General features: G+C 39.7%; 1 protein-coding gene across 2 annotated transcripts in view; it reads left to right on the top strand.

The window, feature by feature from the left end:
• Aass (aminoadipate-semialdehyde synthase) overlaps positions 1-23,107 on the top strand; it is a 52,672-nt gene that overhangs the window by 15,146 nt on the left and 14,419 nt on the right. For both annotated transcript variants that reach the window (XM_016006860.3, XM_006988379.4), the window contains exons 6-18: positions 72-218; positions 1,758-1,836; positions 1,953-2,080; positions 4,554-4,702; positions 6,112-6,234; positions 6,597-6,708; positions 17,111-17,170; positions 17,390-17,457; positions 19,709-19,830; positions 20,001-20,127; positions 21,219-21,329; positions 21,421-21,529; positions 22,564-22,704. In XM_016006860.3, the coding sequence (XP_015862346.2) occupies positions 72-218; positions 1,758-1,836; positions 1,953-2,080; positions 4,554-4,702; positions 6,112-6,234; positions 6,597-6,708; positions 17,111-17,170; positions 17,390-17,457; positions 19,709-19,830; positions 20,001-20,127; positions 21,219-21,329; positions 21,421-21,529; positions 22,564-22,704 (1,476 nt within the window). The remainder of the gene's footprint in view (positions 1-71; positions 219-1,757; positions 1,837-1,952; positions 2,081-4,553; positions 4,703-6,111; positions 6,235-6,596; positions 6,709-17,110; positions 17,171-17,389; positions 17,458-19,708; positions 19,831-20,000; positions 20,128-21,218; positions 21,330-21,420; positions 21,530-22,563; positions 22,705-23,107) is intronic.

Raw genomic sequence — 23,107 nt, forward strand, 5'->3', positions numbered from 1 at the left:
ACATCACATTTTCAGCCTAGAAACGCATTTGAGCTAGCGGACTGACGTGGATTGTGTGTGCTTGCTTCCAGCATCTTGGCATGGCTCACAACTACAGGAACAGCAGCCAGGCTGTGCAGGCTGTCCGCGATGCAGGCTATGAAATATCCCTGGGTTTAATGCCAAAGTCAATAGGACCCTTAACATTTGTGTTCACGGGGACTGGCAACGTATCAAAGGTAGCTCCTCCTGTCCTCTCTGTCAAGCAATCTGAAATGCTGAAGATTTCATGGGCATTTCAAACAGAATGAATGACCATTCAATTGGGAATATTTTCGTCATTGTCATTGTTTTTGCTGTAACAAAGAAAAGTAATAGCCCAAGCATTTTCTTTGCTTCTAGCTGATGTCATCTATTAGAGAAGTGGTTCTCAATCTGTGGGTCATGACCCCTTTGGGAGTTGGACAACCTTTTTACAGAGTTCACATATCAGATATCTTGCATTTCAGATATTTATATTATAATTCATAACAGTAGCAAAAATACGGTTGTGAAGTAGCAATGAAAATAATTTTATGGTTGGAGGTCACCATGATATGAGGAACTGTATTAATGGGTGGCCGCATTAGGAAGGTTGAGAACCACTGCATTAGAAGTTTGAAGTGCCCCTTTCCCTTTACATCTTCCTTCCCTCCCTCCATCCCTCCCTCCTCCTCCTTTGATAACTCCTTGTTAATGATATAAAGCACTAACTTTCAGGTGATGGGTGGTTTACTCATTAACTGCTTGGAATCTTGCTAGTAACCAAGTGTCTTAGGGTTTTTACTTCTGTGTCAATAAGGAATTTTCTTAATTCGTGTTGATGGGGTGGGGGACACAGTCCATTGTGTTTCCAATCTGGGCTGGTGGTCCTGAGTTCTATAAGAAAGCAAGCTGAGCAAGCCAGGGGAAGCAAGTTAAGGAGGAAAGGGTTTATTTGGCTTATACTTCCATATCACTCTTCATCATCAGAGAAAATCAGACAGGAACTCAAACAGGGCAGGAACTTGGGTGCAGGAGCAGATGCAGAGGCCATAGAGGAGTGCTGCTTATGACTGGCTTCCCCTGGCTTGCTCAGCCTGCTTTCTTATAGAACCCGGGACCAGGGATGATCCCACCCATAATGGACTGCGCCCCCCCCCAACTGCTAATTAAGAAAATGCCTTACAGCCAGGTCTTAACGAGGCATCTTCCCAATTGAGGTTTCCTCCTTTCAGATAACTCAAGTTGTATGTCAGGTTGACATGAGACCAGCCAGCACACTAAGGAAGATAAAGACTGGGATTAATGGTTCCTCCTGGAGTGGTGTTGAGGCTGCATTTGTAATCTGGAGAAACCTCTAGTTGAAAAATAGGTCTGTAGTGCAGAAGTTTTACAAATAGAACCTCTGATAGTGCTAAATTGTAAAGCATACATCTTTTCCTTCTGTGGTAGACAGTTTTCCCACTTAAAATAATTTCTAGAGTGAATCAAAAAGTAAATAGGCACTTGTACTAGGTCCACATTTCTAAATTCATCTTGCTATCCTGATGAATCAGCTAAAATGTGAGTCTCTTCTAATGCAAGTGAAACCAATGCTGACTTGTAAGCTACCAGATGACACCCCTTTTGTACTTCTATGTTGTGATCCTGGTTGTAGGACAGGGCAAGGGGAACGACGCAATGGTGAATCCTTGCAGGAAATCTGTTGGCCATGTTTCTACTGAGGTTTGATTCTTTTTCTCATGCACTATTTACAGGGAGCCCAAGAAGTCTTTAATGAGTTACCTTGTGAGTATGTGGAGCCCCATGAATTAAAAGAAGTTTCAAAAACTGGAGGTAAGCAGTGCGGGAGGACCTTCTCTTTTACTGTCTTCAATAGTCTTTGTGTTAATATTTTATCACCGTAAATCGTTATCATTTGTCACTTTACTAATTTCTTCTTTCTTTATAAGACCACAGGAAAGTGTATGGGACGGTGATAAGTCGCCATCATCATCTTGTCAGGAAAACAGATGGTGTGTATGATCCTGTAGAATATGAGAAATATCCCGAGCGCTACAAAAGTCGTTTTAATACAGATGTGAGTATCTGGCTTTGATTTGGTTCCTATGACACACCATAGCTAAGCTGTTTTCTTAGAGGGAAATTGTGAATGTGGTCCTTGATTCTTCAGGTTCTTGTGTAGAATTACTGCGAGTCCTTTGGTTTTAAAGTGTTGGATTTAGTAGTTGGCTCCTACTGATACTTGGGATTGAGGTGGTCTTTGCTTAGTAGTTTTGGTGGTTTCTGTGAGCATGTTCATGGCTTCACAGTCTCTATTTCACAGTGCATGTGCTCATTAGTTCTAAAGCAGTTTCTTCAGATTCTTGTTTTTGTGTTAGCCTATACTAGTTAGCACTATTGGCAAAAATGCAAATCTCTGAGGGTTGATCTAAACATAAATGTGTCCTAAGTTTTTTAAAAAATTGGTTATTTTTTCATATTAGGGAATGAAACTAGTGTTCTCACATCTCAGCAAGTGCTCTACCACTGATCAACATTTCCGAAGATTTATTCTTCCTGTTGCCAAAAATTGTAACCATAACATCGGCTTGCATCTTAGTTGACACTAAAGTAAAATACCTGAGGCTTGAAGAAATAAGATTATTAGTTTACCGTTTTGGAGGCTTGAAGTACAAAGCATGGTTCAGACTCTTTCGTAGATTCCCACTGGCTGCGTCACATCATCATAGGAGGTCATGTGTGTCTCTATCCATGTAGTCTCTTTCCCCTTCTAATTAAACCATGAAGATTCATCATGGATACTCCATTCTTTTTTAATCTAGTTTAATCACTTTCCAAAAGGCCCCACCTCTTAATATCATGGTTGCATGGAACTTCTACTCTCTAAATACCATTAACATAAGACTTTGCTGATTAATCTTTGCATGAGTTCAAGGGACAACTGTATTTCAATTATAGTCTTATGTCCCTGGTCCCATAAAACTTAAGTCCTCACATTTAATTTATGTGCATTTCATCCCCAATAGTTCCAAAGTCTTAACTCAAATTAACTTCAAATTCCAGAGTCTCACTTGGAATTCAAGTCTAACATCTTTGGCTGCAGAGCCATATAAAATAGAAACCAAGCTGGATATTTCTAAGATACCATAGCAGGTTAGCTTCATGGTATACATTCCATTCCAAAAGGTAGGAATAGATAAGAAGAAAGGGATAATCTGCCTAAGGCAAAGTCTCAGGAGTCAGCTTGCCCCTCTTGTTGCCAGGGAGAGTGGCACAGTGAGACTCGGACCGCTGTTGGTACCGTGTGCTGCCAAAGAGAACAGTGTTCCTCATTGGGGTCTTGGTGCAGCTAGTTTGCTACTGGATGCATTGGATACAACATCAATGATTCTTGTTTTTTCAGTACAACACTCAGAGCCCCAGGAAACGTTCCCCACATCCAGTCTTAGGGCACGGTACTTTTAACTGCCTCCTTGAACTCAGACTGTGTGTATACGACAAGGACCAGTCTTAGTATGGCAACAGGATGTCCCAGCTCATACTTTCGCTTTTAGGGGTAGAGCTTTCTCTTACTCACTGTTTTGTGGCGCTTGTGCCAGTTGTCCCAAGAGATGCCTATTGCGTGGCGCGGGCTGGAAAGAGCCATCACTTCTTTTTTAGTTTCATATATTTTGCTTAGTTCTCCCTTTCCTTCCACCAACCCTTCCATGTACTGTAATTTGATCAAATTCATGGCCTCTTTTTCATATCTGTCTCTCTCTATGTATGTATGTGGTATATTTATATGTATGTATATAAATGTGTATATATATACATATATAAATTATAATGTGTGTATGAGCCTAAATATGCAAATACAACCTGCTCAGTCTGTCTAGTATTACTTGTATGCATGATGTCTGAGCTGACCATTCTACTAGACAAAGGGCCATAGGCAATAAGGAATACTATATTAAGAATGGGAGGTAGTCTTCCTAAGGATGAGCCCCTAATTGGTTTTTCTGCCCCTAATTTTATCCTGAACCCTAAATATTAGTGATTAGATGTGGATGTGTACTGAAACTGACAGTGACCCACTTACCACATGTTTATGTACCTATATAAGTGTAAGCAGTTCTCCAGATAGGCTATCTGATTAACCCTCAGAGCATTCTTTTGAGGACTGCTGCCCCCATCTGGCGGGTAAGAGAAATAGTGTTCAGAGGAGTTGAGTATGATTAGTGTTACATTCTATAGTATTTGAACTGGAAATAGAGTTCTGGGTCACTTGATTCTTTGCTATTTTATTTTTCCTAGCTGTGCAATATATTACGGAATAAAATATGAATGCATTTATTAGATTGATATCTTATCATGGAGTAATTCTACAATGGACGGTGGGTGACTATTATCTTTTCCTCAGAAGATGGTGGGTGACCTGGACAACAAAATGTTCCACAGAAGCACCACTGATGATCTGTCATGGGCTTTGCTCTAATCAGTGTTCTTTCAGTACATGGTATTAGAATAAGCCGTATCCTGTTTTGTTGACTATGAAACTTGCTTCACAGATTGCACCCTATACAACTTGTTTAATTAATGGAATCTACTGGGAGCAAAACACCCCTCGCCTGCTAACTCGCCAGGATGCCCAGAGTCTCCTGGCCCCAGTGAAGTCTTCAGGTGTTCCAATTGAAGGATGCCCTGAGTTACCACACAAGTAAGGACTATGTGTCATCAGAAATGAAGTTTGGTTGTTGTTTTGTTTTTGCTGCATCACCATTATTAGGGGACCAAAGAACACAGTGTTCCTGCATGCCAGAGATGTAGTAACAGTCTGACCTGACCTCCTGGAAGCATTTTACAGTTACCCATCCCCCCGAGACTGACTTCTGACTCGTTGGGTTCCAAAGCCCACTCCTCAAAAAAAAATCTCTTCAATTATTCTCATTCCTCTCTAGTTTGTTACTTTGTTTTGAGAAATTCACAATCATCTGTTTTTCTGTGTTTATAGTTGCTCTTTCTCCTACTGGAATTTTTTCTCCCAAAAAACAGGGATGGAGTGTTTTTGTCTTGACCTTAAGTACTTGGTATAAAATAGACATTTAATTAGTTCTTAAATAATGAATGAGTTAATTAATAAATATTTGTGAAACATCTTATGTACCAGGGATTCTGCTAAGCTAAAGTTCAGAGAAGCGTAGTTGGGCTGTCTGCTGCTCTGAAGCAAATGCCAACGGAACACTAGGAACAACAAACAACGTAACAGGAGATTAGATGGAGTAGGCACATTGGTAACAGAACACAATGGTTGGATCATTTATGAGCACAAAGCTGATAAGCACAGCTCTGTAATGATAGTGAAGCAAATTCTCTTGCTTGTAGTAAGTAAGGAGAGCACTTGGGATAATTTCCAAAGGGATGTCTTCCTCAGTAAAGAAAGCAAGGGACTTTGGTTGGGGAAACTCCTAGATATTTGCATAGGGATCACTCCTCACGACTTGTAGAGGTGGGCACTCTCCTGGATGTGCTCAGTTCAAAGCAATGCTTTTCTCTGCATTGCATGTTTGGAAAATGAGGAATGGGAACCCCTCTTGGCAGAGCATTTGCTATTGCAACATCAAACTTTATCTCTCTTAAAAGTATGGGTCAGGCCGGGCGGTGGTGGCGCATGCCTTTAATCCCAGCACTCGGGAGGCAGAGCCAGGCGGATCTCTGTGAGTTCGAGGCCAGCCTGGGCTACCAAGTGAGTCCCAGGAAAGGCGCAAAGCTACACAGAGAAACCCTGTCTCGAAAAAAAAAAAAAAAAAAAAAAGTATGGGTCAGAGTGTGCTACTATTTTTGTTCCCGTGAGTTTCTTTGAAGGGCCCCTTAAACATAAAAACAACTTGGAAGGCTTCCTTCCCTTCTTCTTCTTTTTTTTTTTTCATGGAAAATAAAGAACCCTGTGTCTTAGAACAACCCAGTGTTCTGAAGACTGAACTGTAGGAGAAAGATTCTAAGTGCCCGGAAAATATCTCACATCCACAATGCAATTTGTTTCAAGCACATTTTATTTTTATTCATTGTTAGTCTCCCTGAAGGCCTGAGAATTCCGCCCTCTCATGTGAGTGTTGATGTTATTTTCAGACTGGTGGCAATATGTGACATTTCAGCAGATACAGGAGGATCTATAGACTTTATGACCGAGTGTACTACAATAGAGAGACCCTTTTGCATGTATGATGCAGATCAGCATATTATTCACGACAGGTGAGTTTGTCAAAGCTGCTGCTGCTGCCTTACCTTGATGTGCTAGTTTAAAGTACTCAGCATTTCAGTTCTTTATGGAGGTGTGAAACTTTGTAGGTACATGTTCAAACACAGTAAAAGAAATGGAAAAAACACATTGAAATTTTAATGCTTAAATACATATATGTTACATTTAAATAGGAGATGAGTTGCTAAGTAAAGAAAAGGATTTGTTTGAAAGCAGTCTTATTTATAGTGACATGCTTTGTTTTTCAAGACTATAAATAACAATTAAACAAATTGTAATGGGGTAATGGCTGGGAAAATTTACAATGTTCAAGTAATATTTTGTGCATTTGAATAAAGCATTTTGCTTTTCCTAGTGTTGAAGGCTCCGGAATTCTGATGTGTTCCATTGACAATTTGCCAGCACAGCTTCCAATTGAGGCTACAGAATACTTTGGAGACATGCTTTACCCTTATGTTGAAGAAATGGTAAGGGGAATGGTAGCCTCCATGGCAGCTCTGTGACCTTAAGTAGAAATATGGAGTGAGCTTATGAATGTTCTGGTCTCCTGTATCTAAGAAATCTGTTGTAAAATGAAATGCCAGTCCTTGCCCAAATGTACTTACAGGTCTATTTTATTCTACATAATCTGTTACTTGTCTCTTGAGGACTGTGATTATATTGCTGACTTCATGCTTACAATCACAGTTATATATTCATCTCATTATATACATTTTATTTAGGATGTTTATGTTATGGAGTGGGGTAAAATTACTTTATCCTCAATTCCCTTTCTATCTAGACAAATTTATATTGGGGCATTTTTATTGTCACAAAATTAACATGTCTGAACAATCAGAAGTATGGAAAATATTACTGAATGCCAGCCACTAGTGTTTTGTTCCGTGACAGCTTATGGTGAGATGGTGTTTATCTCCTGCAATTGATTCTGAAATGCTGTGTAATCTAGATTCCATCCTCATTACCGAAGAAACTCTCCTGTCAGTGTTTATCTTGGGTCCAGATTTGCCATGCTTTAATTTTTGCTGCTAACAGTTGACCTCTGGCAGAGATTCCAAACTCTGAACAGCAGCTCTTTGTCCTCATTCCCCACTTCTCTCCCACTGTGAAATGGAAGCAAAATGTCTAGGCTGAAGTTGTCTTCTATGAGTAACCAATGGGTTAACAAGGAGATATAAGAGGATGAGTGTATTAGGAAATGCTATGGAAAGATATTTATTTGTTGATGCGTTTGTATGTGTGCATGTGCATACAGCAGTATGCTCACACCATGATGTGCCTGCGGAGGTCAGAGGATAATTTAAGGGAGATGTTTCTCACTGTCTATCATGTGCCAATGCAGTACTAAGTCTGCAGTGTGTCTGGAGTTGGCTCTGCGGGAAGTAGTGGCATTAGGAGAGTACTAATGGCAAGTAAGACTGGACGTCAGCTTCAGCTAGATTTTTGACTCAGGTGTGACTCAGATAATTCATTTCTAAAATTAGGTGGTTGCAGTGTTGCTGGATCCAAACGAATGGCTCCCTTGGGGGAAGGGGTGAAAAGGTATGGCATCAACTGCACAGATACAGGGAGTCAGTTGAAGGCAAACAACAGACTCATTTATTTAATAAGGGGGAAGGCTTTATATCCCTTCCTCCCAGCACCCAGCCTGTGTCACAATCTGGTGGTATTGCGTGGTTGTCCCTCATTGGCTGGGCATGATCAGAAACTCTGATAGTTCCTGTTGCTAGGCCCTCAGGCAGACTCCGAGTTGACTCATAAGGAGTACAGTATGTGCATACCTTGGCTGAGCCAATTTCCTCTACCCTATGGGTCTGTCTTACTACAGTTGTAGTATATAACCTCAATGGCTTCCCAAGTTTTAACATTCTAGAGATATAAATGTCTCAGTGCCTGTATGGCACGTGTCTAGGGAAACAATGAATAGTAAATGTCCCCAGCTGTATGTTATGTTCATTTTCCCTTGCTATTGTTTCTCTGATGACTAGGTTTCTTTTTAAAAGAAATATTTATTATCATTATCATTAATTGTATGTATGTATGCTTGGGTATGTGTGTGTGAGTGCAGGTGCCTACAGAATTCAGAAGAATACTTCAGATCTGTAAATGCCTTTGTAGTTTCTGTCCTGGTAGGAAGGCTGTCTATGCACTTTTTTAAAAATTTTTTTTAAAGATTTATTTATTATATATACAGTGAATGTTTGGCTTGAGGCCAGAAGAGGGCACCAGATCTCATTGTAGATGGTTGTGAGGCACCATGTGGTTGCTGGGAATTGAACTGAGGACCTCTAGAAGAACAGCCAATGCTCTTTAACCTCTGAGCCATCTCTCCAGCCCTGTCTATGCACTTTTTAATTTCAGATGTTATAGTCCTAGAATTGACTTTTGGGGGAAGAGTGGTTGTTATTTGGCTTTTTTGGTTTTTGGGTTTTTTATTTGTTTGTTTGTTTTTTGTTAGTTTTCTTTTTCCCTGCTGAGAATCTCCATGCTTTCTTCTTCATTATAATCATCATCATCGTCATCATCAATTTTTAGAGACAGTTTCTCTGTGTGGCCCTGGCTTTCCTGGAAGTTTCTCTGTAGACCGGGCTGGCCTCAAACTCATGGGTTTGCCTTCCTCTGCCTTCCAAGTGCTGGGATTAAAGGTGTGCGCCGCCACCACAGCTCACCTCCATGCTTTCAATATTATGAGTATATTTTTCTTTGTTCATATGGAGAGCACAGTTAAAAAGCCATTCTGTGATCTTTATGTTAGTTTCTCTTATCTTCAGGGAACATATCTGAGACCCCCCCTCAATTAATGTCTGACAATGTGTAGTATTAGAGCCTACATATATATCTTATCTATACGTGCATAATTGTGACAAAGTTTAATTTATAAACTGGGTGCAATATTATGAAAGGGACAATGATAAAATTTATATAAAAATCTTGTAAAATTTGTGTCAATGTAGTCTCTCACTCTCAAAATGTCATGTGCATTGCACACATTTCTTGCTTTTGTGTTGATAATGTAATGAAAATGTCTGTGTGATGACAGAAAGTCAGATGAAAGATGTAGGGTCCAGGACTTAGCATTAAGCTACTGAAATTACTGTCACAGTTAATTTGAGAATGACAATGACTTCTAAGTAGTTTGTGAGTGGGTAGGATACACAATGTAGATACACTGGTCAAGTGAGATGCAGCAGGACAGCACAGAATTGCATCTGCTACTCAGATGGATATATATATATATATATATATATATATATATATATATATATGTAACAGTCTTATTAAATAATAAACACAGAGCCAATGCAAAGATGAAAGCCCAAGAGGTCAGAGCTAAGAGCCTTACCCTTCACTGCTGCAGCTATCCTCTTCAGCCTAGAGACCTACTTCCTGTGTGTTTGTCTTTATATAGACTTTCTGTTCTGCCTTCTCATTGGTTGTAAACCCAACCACATGACCTCCTAGTCACTGCCCATCTGTACAGACCTCCAGGTCTTCTATGGTTGGTATTGAGCTTAAAGACATGTGTCTCCATGCTGGCTGTATCCTTGAACACATAGAGATCCGTCTAGCTCTGCCTCCCAAGAGCTGGGATTAAAGGCGTGCGCCACCAACGCCTTGCTCTGCTATAACTTGCTATTAGCTCTGACCCCCAGGCAACTTTATTTATTAACATACAAATAAAATCACATTTCAGTACAAATAAAATATCACCATATATATAACTTAAAACTTAGGAGTAGTTTACTTCAGGAATTTCTATTGACTGTTTTCATACTGGAATTGACTGAGTAACAAAATCCATGCGGAGCAAAACTGGACAAGTGTGAACACTGCTGTATCTTATCCTTCCAACACTCTGGGTAAATTTAGGATTAAAGTTTTTGAATTGTTCCTGCCTTTGAGAATAGGTCATAGTTTTCACTGTGCTTTGATGGTTTGAATATTATATTGTAGGGATTCTGGATTGTGATGTTGCTCTGAGAAATGGTGAACTTTTTTTAAAAGCAGTGTTAGACTCCACTTGTTTAGACTCTTATTGAAAATTACATCTTATCTACGGAACAAGCCAGTTTAAATAGAAATTTGAGACTTTTATCTTTGAATGTTTAATATACTCTGGCCTATGCATGCTCAGTTTGGGGGTCATGAGAGAGAAGAGACTTATACAAAGGCTGACCTCCCTTTCTCTGAATTTGCCATTTTCATACCCCTAACACTAGTCTGGTTGCTCTGGGCCTGATACATTTCCAATACCCCTTTACTTTTCCACTTGTTCTGGTTCATCTTAATTGTCAGCTTGATACAGCCTAGAGTCATCTGAAAGGAGCAACCTCAATTGAATTCTACAGATCAGGCTCTTCTGTGGATTCTGTGGCAGGTTGTCTTGATTATGACTTGATGTAGAAGGGTCCAGCCCATGGCTGTCAGCATCATTGCTTGGGCCTGTGTGCCTGGGCTGTATGCAAAAGCTAGTTAAGCATGAGTGAGAAAGACAGCAAATAGCATTCCTCCATGGGTTCTTCTTCGAGTTCCTGCCCATGCTTCTCTCAGTGATGGACTATTTCTTGTAAGACAAAATAAACTCTTTCCTCCAGTAAGTTGCTTTGGTCAATGTGGTTGGCAAGTGAAACTAGAGCATTGCCCATGGCTGGCCTCAAAACATCACCAAACGTGGGAGACCAAGCTATTCCTGTAGATACTCTCCCGTTGTAATGCTTCACCAAAGAAGCTGTCCCTCTCCTTCTCAGCCCCTCAGGCAGTTTGTTATTGCCTAAGCTTTGTCTAGGGTGTACACCTAGTATTTAAAGGAGGGATAGTTTGTAAGAGCTTAGTTCCCTACACCTAACAGGAAACTGTCTGGTACTAATAAGTCTAAGAGTACTAAGGTACTAAGAGTCACCTTGACTCCAGCAGAGCATTGAAATAGCCAGAAGCACTGGCAAATCCCTGGTTTTGCCATCCTTTTTAGTGCAAAAATATGTGCTTTAGCCTAACTCTTATCTTGTTGAATATTGTGACTATTAATAGTTGTTTTAAAAATGTATACAATGTATTTTGATCTTATCTATCCCCACCTCAAATTCTGCCCAGAAGCCTGCAATATATCCCCTTCCTAATTCATAACTAAGAAAAATAACCTCCTGAGGCCTATTAGTACTGCTTGTATGTATTGAGTGGGGAGCCATCTACTAAAGCATGGGCACCTTTCCAGTGGCTACATACCCTAGGAGAAATTACTCTGCCTCCGACAGCAACCATCAACTACCAATAGCATCTAGGAACAAGGCCTTCTGAACCCTTCCTCCATCTGTACTGGGGTTTTGACTGTCTTGATCTTTTATAGTTTTTGTGTACTATAAATCAGACAACGTTAACATCTGCAAAACCCTCTTTCCTCCCCCAGTACTCTTTTCATCCCTCCTTTCAGAGGTTCCATATTCACTGTCCGACCTCCAACCCTGAACAATTTTGCCATTTTTAAAAGTTAATTGGTGCTTTTTTCTATTTCCTGTGTTTTATTTTCTTTCTTCTATTTCCCTTTTTTATTTAATTAATTTATTTTACATCGAGAATGCAGTTTCCCCTCTCTCCTCTCCTCCCCTCCCTTTCCCCCACCTCTTCCCAGATCCCCCCGTACGTCATTATTCTGGTGTTTTGACATATATTTTACTTTATTGTGTATATGCACTTGTATGTGCATGTGGACATGTGTGTGTCGGGGAGCATATGTGTGTGTATAGCTGTGGGATGGAGGTCAGAGCACAACTTGAGGTGCCAGTTGTCTTCTACCATGTGAATTCTGGGAATCAGAATCAAGTTTTCAGGCTGGTGGCAAGTGCCTTTACCTGCTTGGCCATCTCATCGACCTCCTTCTTGTCTTTAATAAAAATTACCATTCAGTGCAGTTCATTTCATACAGGTGGTGAGGGGCGGAAAAGTCAACTCAATGAATTTGCACTAAAGCATCGTGAGAGTTAGCCAGTATAACTCATCAAGAAAACATTCATGAATAAAAATTTTGTTAGGTTGGGTGGCAGTGGCACTCGCCTTTAATCCCAGCACTTGGGAGGCAGAGCCAGGTGCATCTCTGTGAGTTCAAGGCCAGCTTGGTCTACAGAGAGAGATCCAGGACAGGTAACAAAGCTACAGGGAGAAACCCTGTCTTGAACCCTCCCCCAAAGTGTTAAAACAATACAAATATAAAGCTTTTATATTACATAAAATGTGAAGTATTAAAGTATCAGCGATGTGCAATTCATAATAGTGAAACATGCATACAAGTAATATATGGATTGAGTAGATTATATTTAGGAAAATGTATATATACATATACACATATGTAAATGTAATAAAAATGATAAAAGAGGCCATGGATTTAAAAGAGAGGGAAGGGGTCTATGTAAGGGTTTGGAGAGAGGAATGAGAAGGGAGAGATGCTATATTATAATCCAAAAATTAAAATTCACATTTTTTTCAAGACAGGGTTTCTCTGTGTAGCCTTAGCTGTGTAATTTGCTTTGTATACCATGCTGTCCTCAGACTCAGAGATCTGCCTGCCTGTGCCTCCTGAGTGCTCGATTAAGGGTGTGCACTAACATGCCTGGCTTTCTACCATAAAAAACAGTGACACATGGCAACATTTTGATGAGAACCACGGGTCTAAAATAAATGTTAGCATCCCCAAGCCCCTCTTTCCTCCTCCAGAGCTCTTCTCATCCTCCCTTTCAGAGGTTCCATATCCACTGTCCTGACTTCTAACCCTGAACAATTTTGCTATCTTTTGAAAGTTATTGGTGCTCTTTTGGTGAATAATATGAATAAGCAGCTTTGTGTCTCTTTACATCTTTTTTTTGTTAGTAAATTTTGTTCTTTTTAAGTTTTATACATGTACACTGTTTTCTGGTTATTCTCTCTCTTATCTTCTCCCATGTCTCTCCCACCTCTACCGGACCCACCCCATCTCTTTTCCCTATTCACTCACTTTGGTTTTGTTTAGCATTCTTCAGAGTTTAATCAGAGCCATCTGTGTGACCATGAGCTGGAACCAACCATCAGAATTTGGTCTGATGGCCAGCGAGCACACAGGTGGATACCCTGCCTCCCTTAGTGCCAGAATCGTTGGTTGTCAGGACAGTAGCCTGTAGTCCTGTGAACCAGAGGGGCTGGTACACACAGCCAGCTGCTGTGAGTTTGTGGTGGTCAGATCTGTGTTGGACTTGTACGGCCTCTCTCTCCACCCTCTGACTTTACCTTCTCTTCACCCCTTCTTCAGAGAACGGTCTCATCAGCAAGTCTGACATTACTGTGAAGCTTTCAGACATTTAGTCATATTAAAGGCTTTTGAACTATCATAATGCTTATATTTTATGTATTTTGCATTCATCAAGATTATATGGGTTTTTTTGTTTGCTGATATACTAATTCTGTCAACTGATTCTTTCTTTACATTTATTGAATAAACACAAATGGCTACAATACATTAATCTTTTATTGATAACCAAATTCAGGTTGCTAGTGGCTATGTCAACATCTATTTATTTAACTGTTGGTTGACATTTAGTTAGTTTTCTGTTTGTGGCTATTACTAACAATTGTACTATAGGAAATTGTTCTGACATATCTCTCGGTTGTGTGTATGTGCATATGCATTCATACATGCATATGTTCATACATACCCATTAGCTGTACTTCTGCTGAGTTCGTACATTGGTTTATCTTATTTAGGATTATTACATCTGTGCTTATGAGTAAACTTATCCTAGTATTTTATCATGTCTTGCTACTACATTTGCTTTTATTCTGTTTAATTGATATATTCTGAAGATTAATTTAAAATTTTTATTTATAATATTGGTGTGTGTATGTGTATGTATATGTGTGTATGTGTGTGTATGTACATGTAATCCTAGTATTTTATCATGTTTTGCTACTACATTTGCTTTTATTCTGTTTAATTGATATATTCTGAAGATTAATTTAAAATTTTTATTTATAATATTGGTGTGTGTATGTGTGTATATATGTGTGTATGTGTGTGTATGTACATGTAATCCATTCTTTCACCTTTGTATGGGTTCTAGTGATTGAACTTATTGTTCACATTTGCTCACTCTCACAGTAAATATGGGCAAACACAGTGAGTAATAACCACACCATACTCTGGAAAAAAATTTGAAGACAGTGTAACATTCAGTCAACAAATTAGTTCACTACTTAATTATTTAAAATATTTATTTAATTGTATGTGTGTAAGTGCCTGCATGTATCTCTGTGTGCCATACATATGCCTGGTGCCCATGGAGGCCAGAAAAGGATGCTGTATCCCCTGGAACTATAGTTATAGATCATTGTGAGCCATTATGTGAGTTCTGGGAACCAAACCTGGGTCTTCTTCAAGAGCAACAAGTGCTTTGAACTGCTGAGCCATCTTTCCATCCCCTACTCCACCACATTTGAATTTGGTCTCAGTTAAGTTTTCTGGACATGAGCGTGTGCAACTGGATTCTTTCCCAGACTGTGGCACAAATGGATTCTGGTCTAGTTCTGATAGAGCCCTGTTTCTGTCTGAAGACCTATGGTCGCAGTTTTACAATATGCTTCCCCATGGGTATTTTGGTCTGTCAAGTTCTCATCAGAATGGCCTCTTAAGCTTGCGTGTGGATAGTTGAGGGTTCCTTAGCCTGCAGCCGTCCATGCTCTTCCATACTTTTCTAATACGCTTGTTCCAAAGGACTGTGACAGCTACGGTCCAGGCATCTCTTCTCTGTAGCAATTTTCTGGATAGCTTTTCTCATTGCTGTGGTCAAATTCTTGAGAAAAAACACAACTAAGAGAAGAAAGGTTTATTTCAGAACATGGCAGAAAGAATGACCCTCTGCTGTGGTGGTGTGAGCATGAGGCTGATTGATCATATTTAGGAGGATCAGGATGAAGAGAGAGGACAAGAAACAAAGATAAACAATAGACCTCAAGGTCCACCCTCAGTGACCCACTTTCTTTGACTGGAAAGTCCCCAAAAGCTCCACAATCTTCCAAAATAGTGCTACCAGCTGAGGACCAAGTGTTTAGACACATGAGCTGCAGCAGGAGCTATTTTAGAGTTTATGTACTACTCTATTCTCCCCTCACTTTTTCTCTTTTTTAATCCTTTTTTTCCTTTTATTGAAAATAGATTTTCCCCTCTCAATATACTGTGATTATGGTTTCATCTCCCTCTATTCCTTCCTGTCCTTCCCCACTTCCCTTCCTATCCAGATCCACTGCCTTTCTCTCCCATTAGAAAATGGGCTTCTAAGGGATAATATTAAAACAGTGAAATAAGAGAAGAGAAAACGAACAAACAAACAAAAACCATGTCAGAATGGGATGAAAGAAACAGAAGGAAAGGAGCCCCAAAGAAGGCACAAGAAACAGAGACCCACTCATTTGCACACCCAGGAATCCCATAAAAATATTAAACTGGAAGCCATAATATTATATGCAAAGGACCTGGTGCAGAACCATGTAGACCCTGTGCAAGTTCATATGTGTGTTGGTCTTGTTGATAGAGGGGGCCATGTTTTCTTGGTGTCCTCCATCCCCTCTGGCTCTCACACTCTTTATGCCTCCTCTTCCACAGAGTTCCCTGAACCCTGTGGGGAAGGACTTGATGGAAACATCCCAGTTAGTGATGAGTGTTCCAAAGTCTCTCACTCTGCATGATATCTGGCTGTGGGTCTTTGTATTTGTTCCTATTTGCTGCAGGAGGAAGCTGCTCTGATGATGGCCAAGCAAGGCACTGATCTATGAATATAGCAGAATATTATTAGGAGTCATTTTATTGATACATTTTTGTTTGTTTGTTGCTATTGACTTAACATCTGTACAAACTCTGTGGTATTAAAGGGCATAGCCTTTGGAATGTCAAGGATGTTTTGTTTCCCTTGGATTCAATAGCTATTTGTTGATTATCTGCTTCAGATACATGAAAACAGGTTTACATTCTGTTTCTAGCATCTCCTGTGGAAAGTTTTGTTTCTTATTTGAGTAAGAGTTCTAGACCTTAACCTAGGAATGGTAGAGAAAGACAGTCATTGTTCTGTCTCTGATCATCTGAGATATCAGTCCTGACTAGATACTGTTACTTAGGAACAAGAATTCTGGGTCTTGGGAAAAGGAGAAGGCTTCTCAGGGGTTAATATGAGAAATGTGGCCCAGGCATCATGCCTTTAATTCCAGGACTTTCAAGGCAGAGTCAGGCGGATCTCTGTGAGCTCAAGGACAGCCAGGGCTATGTACAGAGGCTCTGTCTCAGAGAGAGAGCAGGGGAGAGAAGGGGGGAGACAGAGATCTATTTTCTGTCAATGCCTATCTGACTCAATCTTCAAGAAAACAGACAGAGTTTATCGGTGCCATTTGAGCTCCACTTGTTCAAGCCATTATCCCTAAGGGGTTTGAAATGTTGTGGTACCCACAGAACTAAATTTGACCAAAGGGTGACCTCTGCTGTGAGGATGGTGGGCTTGTCTACCTCTCATGGAGCAGCTTCAACATTGGGGTGGGACAGAGGCACTCAGAAGGAGGATTACGGCTGTACTACTTGGGGAATTTCAAACGTGTTCAATGTAATACCTCTGATTGCTTCTGAAAGGAGAGCTTTTGTGTGCTCTCAGCAAGCGCAGGTGATTAGAATCAAAGTCTAGTTTTAGAATTGTTCCTTGCCTTGAAACACTCTATTCCTGGGTGCAGAGTTATCCACAGATTTCTATGACCAATTATTTATGTTCGGCAATATTCAGAAAACTTTTCTTTAAGACTTTGTGGTACGGATAAAGTGCATCAAGCCACTGTTGTAGCTTTGTTTATGTCTCCCTGTTCTCTTTGTTACAGTTGTTATCAGATGCGTCGCAGCCCCTCGAAAGCCAGAACTTTTCTCCAGTGGTTCGTGATGTAAGTTACGAGACTTCTTCCCGAGAATGTACCTTTTCCCACCATCCTTCATTCTCCTCTTGGCTGTGTGTATTCTTTCTCCTCCCTCCCCCACCCTTCTCTCTTCTGTCTCCCCTCTCCCGCATCTCTCTTACTTTGTCTCTTCTGTCAGCCATGTGTCCATATTTCTAGGACTAAAATGTTGGATACTAAAGAAATGTCTTGTATATGCACATCTAGGCAGTGATTACATCTAATGGTTCATTGACTGACAAATACAAATATATCCAGAAACTCCGAGAAAGCAGGTAAGTACTGGTAAAAATCTCCTTGTATTATGCATTTACTCTTACTTGGGTTAGATGAGCATGCTTAAAAGTTTTAATGATAATTATTAATATTAGATTTACATGACATGTGGATTTTGATAGTGTTAGAAATCTGAAGTAAGCAACTGGCTGAAACCTATGTGAGTTCTTTTTCTTGGAAGAGCAGTGTATTGTCCTCACAGCCATTAAAATCTAGCGGGATCTGGTGTGTAAATGAGGAGTAAAATGGTGTGCTTCATGTTTTCTCTTGAGTTTGCACATAGTGATTTCTAAATTATTTTTTCAAAGGAAATGAGCATATTAACCATTTCTGTGGTACTGTCTACTTGGGTTTTGTTGAAAATTTGGACTTTTCTTTTGTCCAGTAGAATGGTTGGTAAAGTGGGATCCTGAATAGAAACTAATAGAGATAGTGATGTAGGCAAAAGGGAGGAGGAGGGTGCGCAAAGCAGCCCAGGAATCTACCCGAGGGCGCAGCCAGCGCTTTGCTTCCTTAACGAACGCTCCTGTGCAGAGTCAGGAAACACTGATGTTTCTCTGAAACATTCTTGTTCCCCCCTCAGGCTGTACTTGATCTCATCTTCTTTGCTGGGCTTTTCACATTTTACAAAATAACACACAGACTGAATTCCTGGGAGAAACCCCAGAAGGAAAACATAAACACAAAAGCACAGCTACCTTGCCTGCTTCTCAGTGGTTCCTGCCACAAGAGATAAAGAGATGTGCTAGGATCAGGTCTCCCCCCACCCACCCCATACACATGCCTCTCTTGTATGTGTTTGTTTGCTTAGAACTCCTGCATTTAATGTGGCAATGGCTTCTTCTGGCAGAAAACACTGAGTATTTTTCTTCCTAAAATCAAAGTACCTCTATAGTTCTGTAGAGTTTCTTATAGGGGAAGCTTCATATTTGCTTGTTACTCATAATTCTGCTTATTCTTACCACCGGATGATTTCTTACTATGATAGCAATGCTGTGTCAACCAGCCAGTCATGTCTTTAGTCTGTGCACCGTATTTCCTGGGGCAGCTGGTCTGACTGGCTGCAGTTGCTGGAACTTTCTACTTCCATTCCCTAATGTATTCTTATGCCAGGAATCTGATAATGGAAATCTTACCTTGAAAGCAAATTTGTTTTGAAGGCTAACTTATTCTTACATTCTTTTCATTGCTTAGTGTAGTGATTAGTAAATTGGAATTTGGAGTTTAGGGATACTGTTGATATGGAATCCGAGTGGATTTTTAAAAAACATATTTTGAACATTTTAGATTTGTGCATCAAAATGTTTCATTTATACAAATCATATAAGGCACTACTGGAAAGAATATCTAATAAACAGATAATGATGATTCTTTTAGAGGTTGAATGGCGTGAGTGTAGTGGTTACAAGAAATCGTATCAGTAATATGTGTGTTGCTGTGTGAAGAGGGGTGGGAACATTTCATATTCATATTTATTTACTTACTATAAATGAAAAGGTTGGCAGATTGCAGTGTGAGAATATCCTAAAGATCCCAACATCCAAGCTTGCTGTTAAGACCCTGGAACCAGACCATGCCCACGGTTTCACGATGGCATCTGGGAATCTGATTAAAAAACGATTGATAATTACTCCCATATTAAGAACAAAATGGAGTAAACAGTATTGGATTGTAGTTGAGTAAGACTCCATTGCTACTGTGGAGGTCACAGTTTGTCAAAAAGTACAACTTTTAAACAGAATAAATGGTTCAAGAATTCAAATCTTTTCTAGTCTTGATTTCTTACATCAGCCTAAAGATACACGACAAAACAGTTTTTGATGCAGATAATAGTAATGGATTGTTCAGGTTGTTGTTTCCTTGGACTGCTATGAGGAGGAAATGAGGCTTCCCGCATTCAGATTCAACATAGTTTTGGATAAAAATATCTGGGAGGGTAAAATGTGAAACAAGTTACTCAGTTGTAATTAAGCAGAGAACAAAACAGTCCAGTCCTCATTTTAGTCCTAGGAATTTATAGATGTCGATAGGCACTGGGCATCTCAGATGCCAGAGTCTATCGTACAAGATCTAAAACAAATATTGAAAAGCGTTGGCCTAAGGCATTTCCGTTGACATTCTTACTATAAGTAACACAGGCAGATTTTGTTGTCTCATCATCTAGGTTTGTGTTTGGTTTGGGGCTAGCAAGCTTCTGTTATTTAAAAGAAATAAAATTTAATTATCCCTACCCTTTTTCTTTTTCAACAGAGAACGTGTTCAGTTCCTTTCAATGAGTCCCAAGAAGAAGGTGTTGGTGCTTGGGTCTGGCTATGTATCTGGGCCTGTTTTAGAATATCTGTCAAGAGACAACAATATAGAAATAACAGTAGGTAAATAGGTCTTCATTTCTTTAAAGAAGAAGGAAACTATTTTCATTGCATGCTGAATCTGAGTTATAGTTGATTTTTATGTCCAAGTTTTGAAAAGCTGTTTTGTGGCGTTTGAAAATGTGTCCAGTGGGAGGAAATCTAAGAAATGGACTTTTGCATTCTTGAAATAGGCTCTGACATGGTGAACCAAATGCAACAGTTAAGCAAGAAATACAATATTAACCCTGTTAGTGTGAACATTGGTAAACAAGAAGAGAAGCTGCAATCCTTGGTAGCGTCGCAGGATCTTGTTATCAGGTATTGGGCAAGAGAAAGTCCCCTGTGTGCTTGTTTTTATCTTCTCTTAGTCTCTCTCTCTCTTTCCCCCTTTCCCTTTCCTCTTCTGTCTTTTCCTTTCTCATAAACATTTAATTGAAGGACATTCGTATGAAAGTACAGAAAGTAGAACTATGGCTCGGTGTGATGGTACATTCCTATATCACCAGCATTTGTTTGCTTTTGCTTGTTTGAAGCTAAGGATTGAAAGTTTGAGGCCAACTTGGGCTAATTAATAATATTCTCCCCCTCTCTTTCTCGCTCTCTTTCTCCCCGCCCTCTCTCGTACTCACACACACACACACACACACACACACACACACGGATAAAAAAACAAGTATGTTGTTCAGTGAGTATCTATACTGTTAACACATTTTATAAACACTATTCACATCAAGAAACAATATTGATAACATGCCACAAGCCATCTTATTAACCTTTTGTTGTTGTTGGCTCTATCCCATAGAGTAAACACGGTTACTCTAACATCTAGATTAGTTTTTGCATGTTTTCAAAGTTTGTATAGTTGGATCATTCAGTATGTCCTTGTTTGTGACAGCCTTCATTCATTTGATATTGTAATTATGAGAACTGGCTGTGTATGCCCTACTGTGTGAATATATCATTAGCAATATTGTGACTTTGATGGAATTTAGTTGCTCTTGTTTTGGGCTGTTATGAACATGTTGCTGTACACAGTTGGTATTTGTCTTTTGACAGGTGTATGTACACTCTCAATGTTAGAAAACTAGAAATAAAATGCCTGGATCATGAGATATTTGTGATTTGCATGTATACATATATATGTATACATATATACATGTATACATATATGCATGTAATAAATGACTATAAAATTAAAAAGAAAAAATATGGAAAGGGTTAGTGAAGATCATTGTGTGGTAGACAGCAGGATGAATGTGTTCTGTAGTTCAGAAGACTTGGTCATTTCTGAGAGAATTGTTTAGTTGGGCAGTTTTTCAGGACTGAGCTGTAGTAACCGTTCAAGCATCCTGGAAGGGAAGGAGAGTCGGGGAGCAAAGCTTCTGAATCCCCTCTCCCTCTGTTTGAAGCTTGTTGCCTTATGTGTTGCATCCTGTTGTGGCCAAGGCATGCATCTCAAACAGAGTCAACATGGTCACTGCGAGCTACATCACACCAGCCATGAAAGAACTGGAGAAGAGGTATGTCTCCACTTCCAGGAAGGTGTCTCCATAGCCCTGTTTCTCTTCTATGTCTGACTTTTTTCATTTTCTTCTTTTCTACCTGTGGCAGTGTGGACGACGCTGGCATCACAGTCATTGGTGAATTGGGATTAGATCCTGGTCTTGATCACATGTTGGCAATGGAAACAATTGATAAGGCCAAACAGCTGGGAGCCACGGTGAGCCCAGTTCTGATGCAGAACTCCACTTAGGAAAGCATTAACATTAACGATCGAGCTTCCTCAGCAGAGATGGGGGCTTCCTTTGCTTCTCATCAGTGATTTGTTGTACCACAGCTCATCCTTTGACTAGGAACCACAAACACTGTGGTACCTAGAGACACATCTGCAGAGTAAACATCAACTTGAGCCTTAGCAACTGAGTGTTAGAGAAACAGATGTTACTGTAATATCTTTGTTTATTAAGATTTTTGCCTGTGAGATACATCCTTTGATAAGGTTTTACATTTAAAAATGAGAAAAAAATCTTTGGAATATCGGTCTGTTGATTAATAAAGTATTTACACATGACAAAGAATGATTGTATGTGTAGATATAGTCACTCAAATTGAGTGCTTTAATTTTTGGCACATATATACAGACATACATAGGTATGTCTGAATATAAAAGTTGTAGGACCTAACCAAGAAAAAGTTAATAGTTGAATTTTAATTTATTTATTTTAAAGATTTGTTTTATTTTTATTTATTTCATATATATATCATGTATGTGTACACATATATGTGGATGCCCTCAAAGGAAAGGTCAGAAGAGAGCATTGGAGTCTCTGAAGCTGGCTGGAGTTGCAGGAAGTTGTCAGCTGCCCAGTGTGGGTGCTGGAAACCAACTTGGTCCTCTGCAAGAGCAGCAAGCACTCTTAACCACTAACCCATCTCTCCAGCTCTAACAGTGGAATTTTTAAATGAACAAAATTTTATTCATTATCTCTAGTGGAGCTCTCTATATATTACATATATAATTCATATATTTTTCACATATATTGTTTGTATATATACATTTTTCATATATGTGTGTGTAGCTCTGTGTTAAGAAGTATTTGACTTTGATGATGTATATTTGAAAGCCTCAATAACTTCAAAACATAAATGATGATAGCACATTCACCAGATTGATATCATTCACCCTGATTAACAAATAAAATAATAATTCTCCTTAATATTATTGATTCTCCCTAATTTATTCCTTACTTATAGATTGAGTCTTATGTTTCCTACTGTGGTGGCCTTCCAGCCCCCGAATATTCAGACAATCCCTTGCGATATAAATTCAGCTGGAGTCCAGTGGGAGTCTTGATGAACATAATGCAGCCGGCTAGCTATCTGCTCAACGGGAAGGTAAAGGAGCGTCATGGAAGCCTGAGAGATAAACGGCGGCGGCAGTGGTGGCTGGCGGGACTCTGAACCCTTCCCCCATAGCAGTGTTGTGTGCTGTTTTAGCTGCTCTCCCTGTCTCCTCTGCTGTCTCCCAGTGTGTATGCTCCTGTTCCGCTTAACGAGGTCACCTTGATTTTTCTCTCAACCAATCCTGTGTTCATTCTTCCTTCTTGGCTGCTTCTGAAATGTGCTTCTTATCTTATTTATGTACACAAATGCTGGTTATCTTTCAAGTAATTTCAGTCTGACACAAACCGAGTTAGACTTTGAACTCAAAGGCACCAAAGATTGTTATACTAACAGCCCGACATTCCTGATTTCAGAGAAGTCGTGGCTACGAAGTGCCCCTTTGCATGGGGGGTGT

The sequence above is a fragment of the Peromyscus maniculatus genome, chromosome 3 (genome assembly GCF_049852395.1).
Source record: "Peromyscus maniculatus bairdii isolate BWxNUB_F1_BW_parent chromosome 3, HU_Pman_BW_mat_3.1, whole genome shotgun sequence".
Lineage (NCBI taxonomy): Eukaryota > Metazoa > Chordata > Mammalia > Rodentia > Cricetidae > Peromyscus > Peromyscus maniculatus.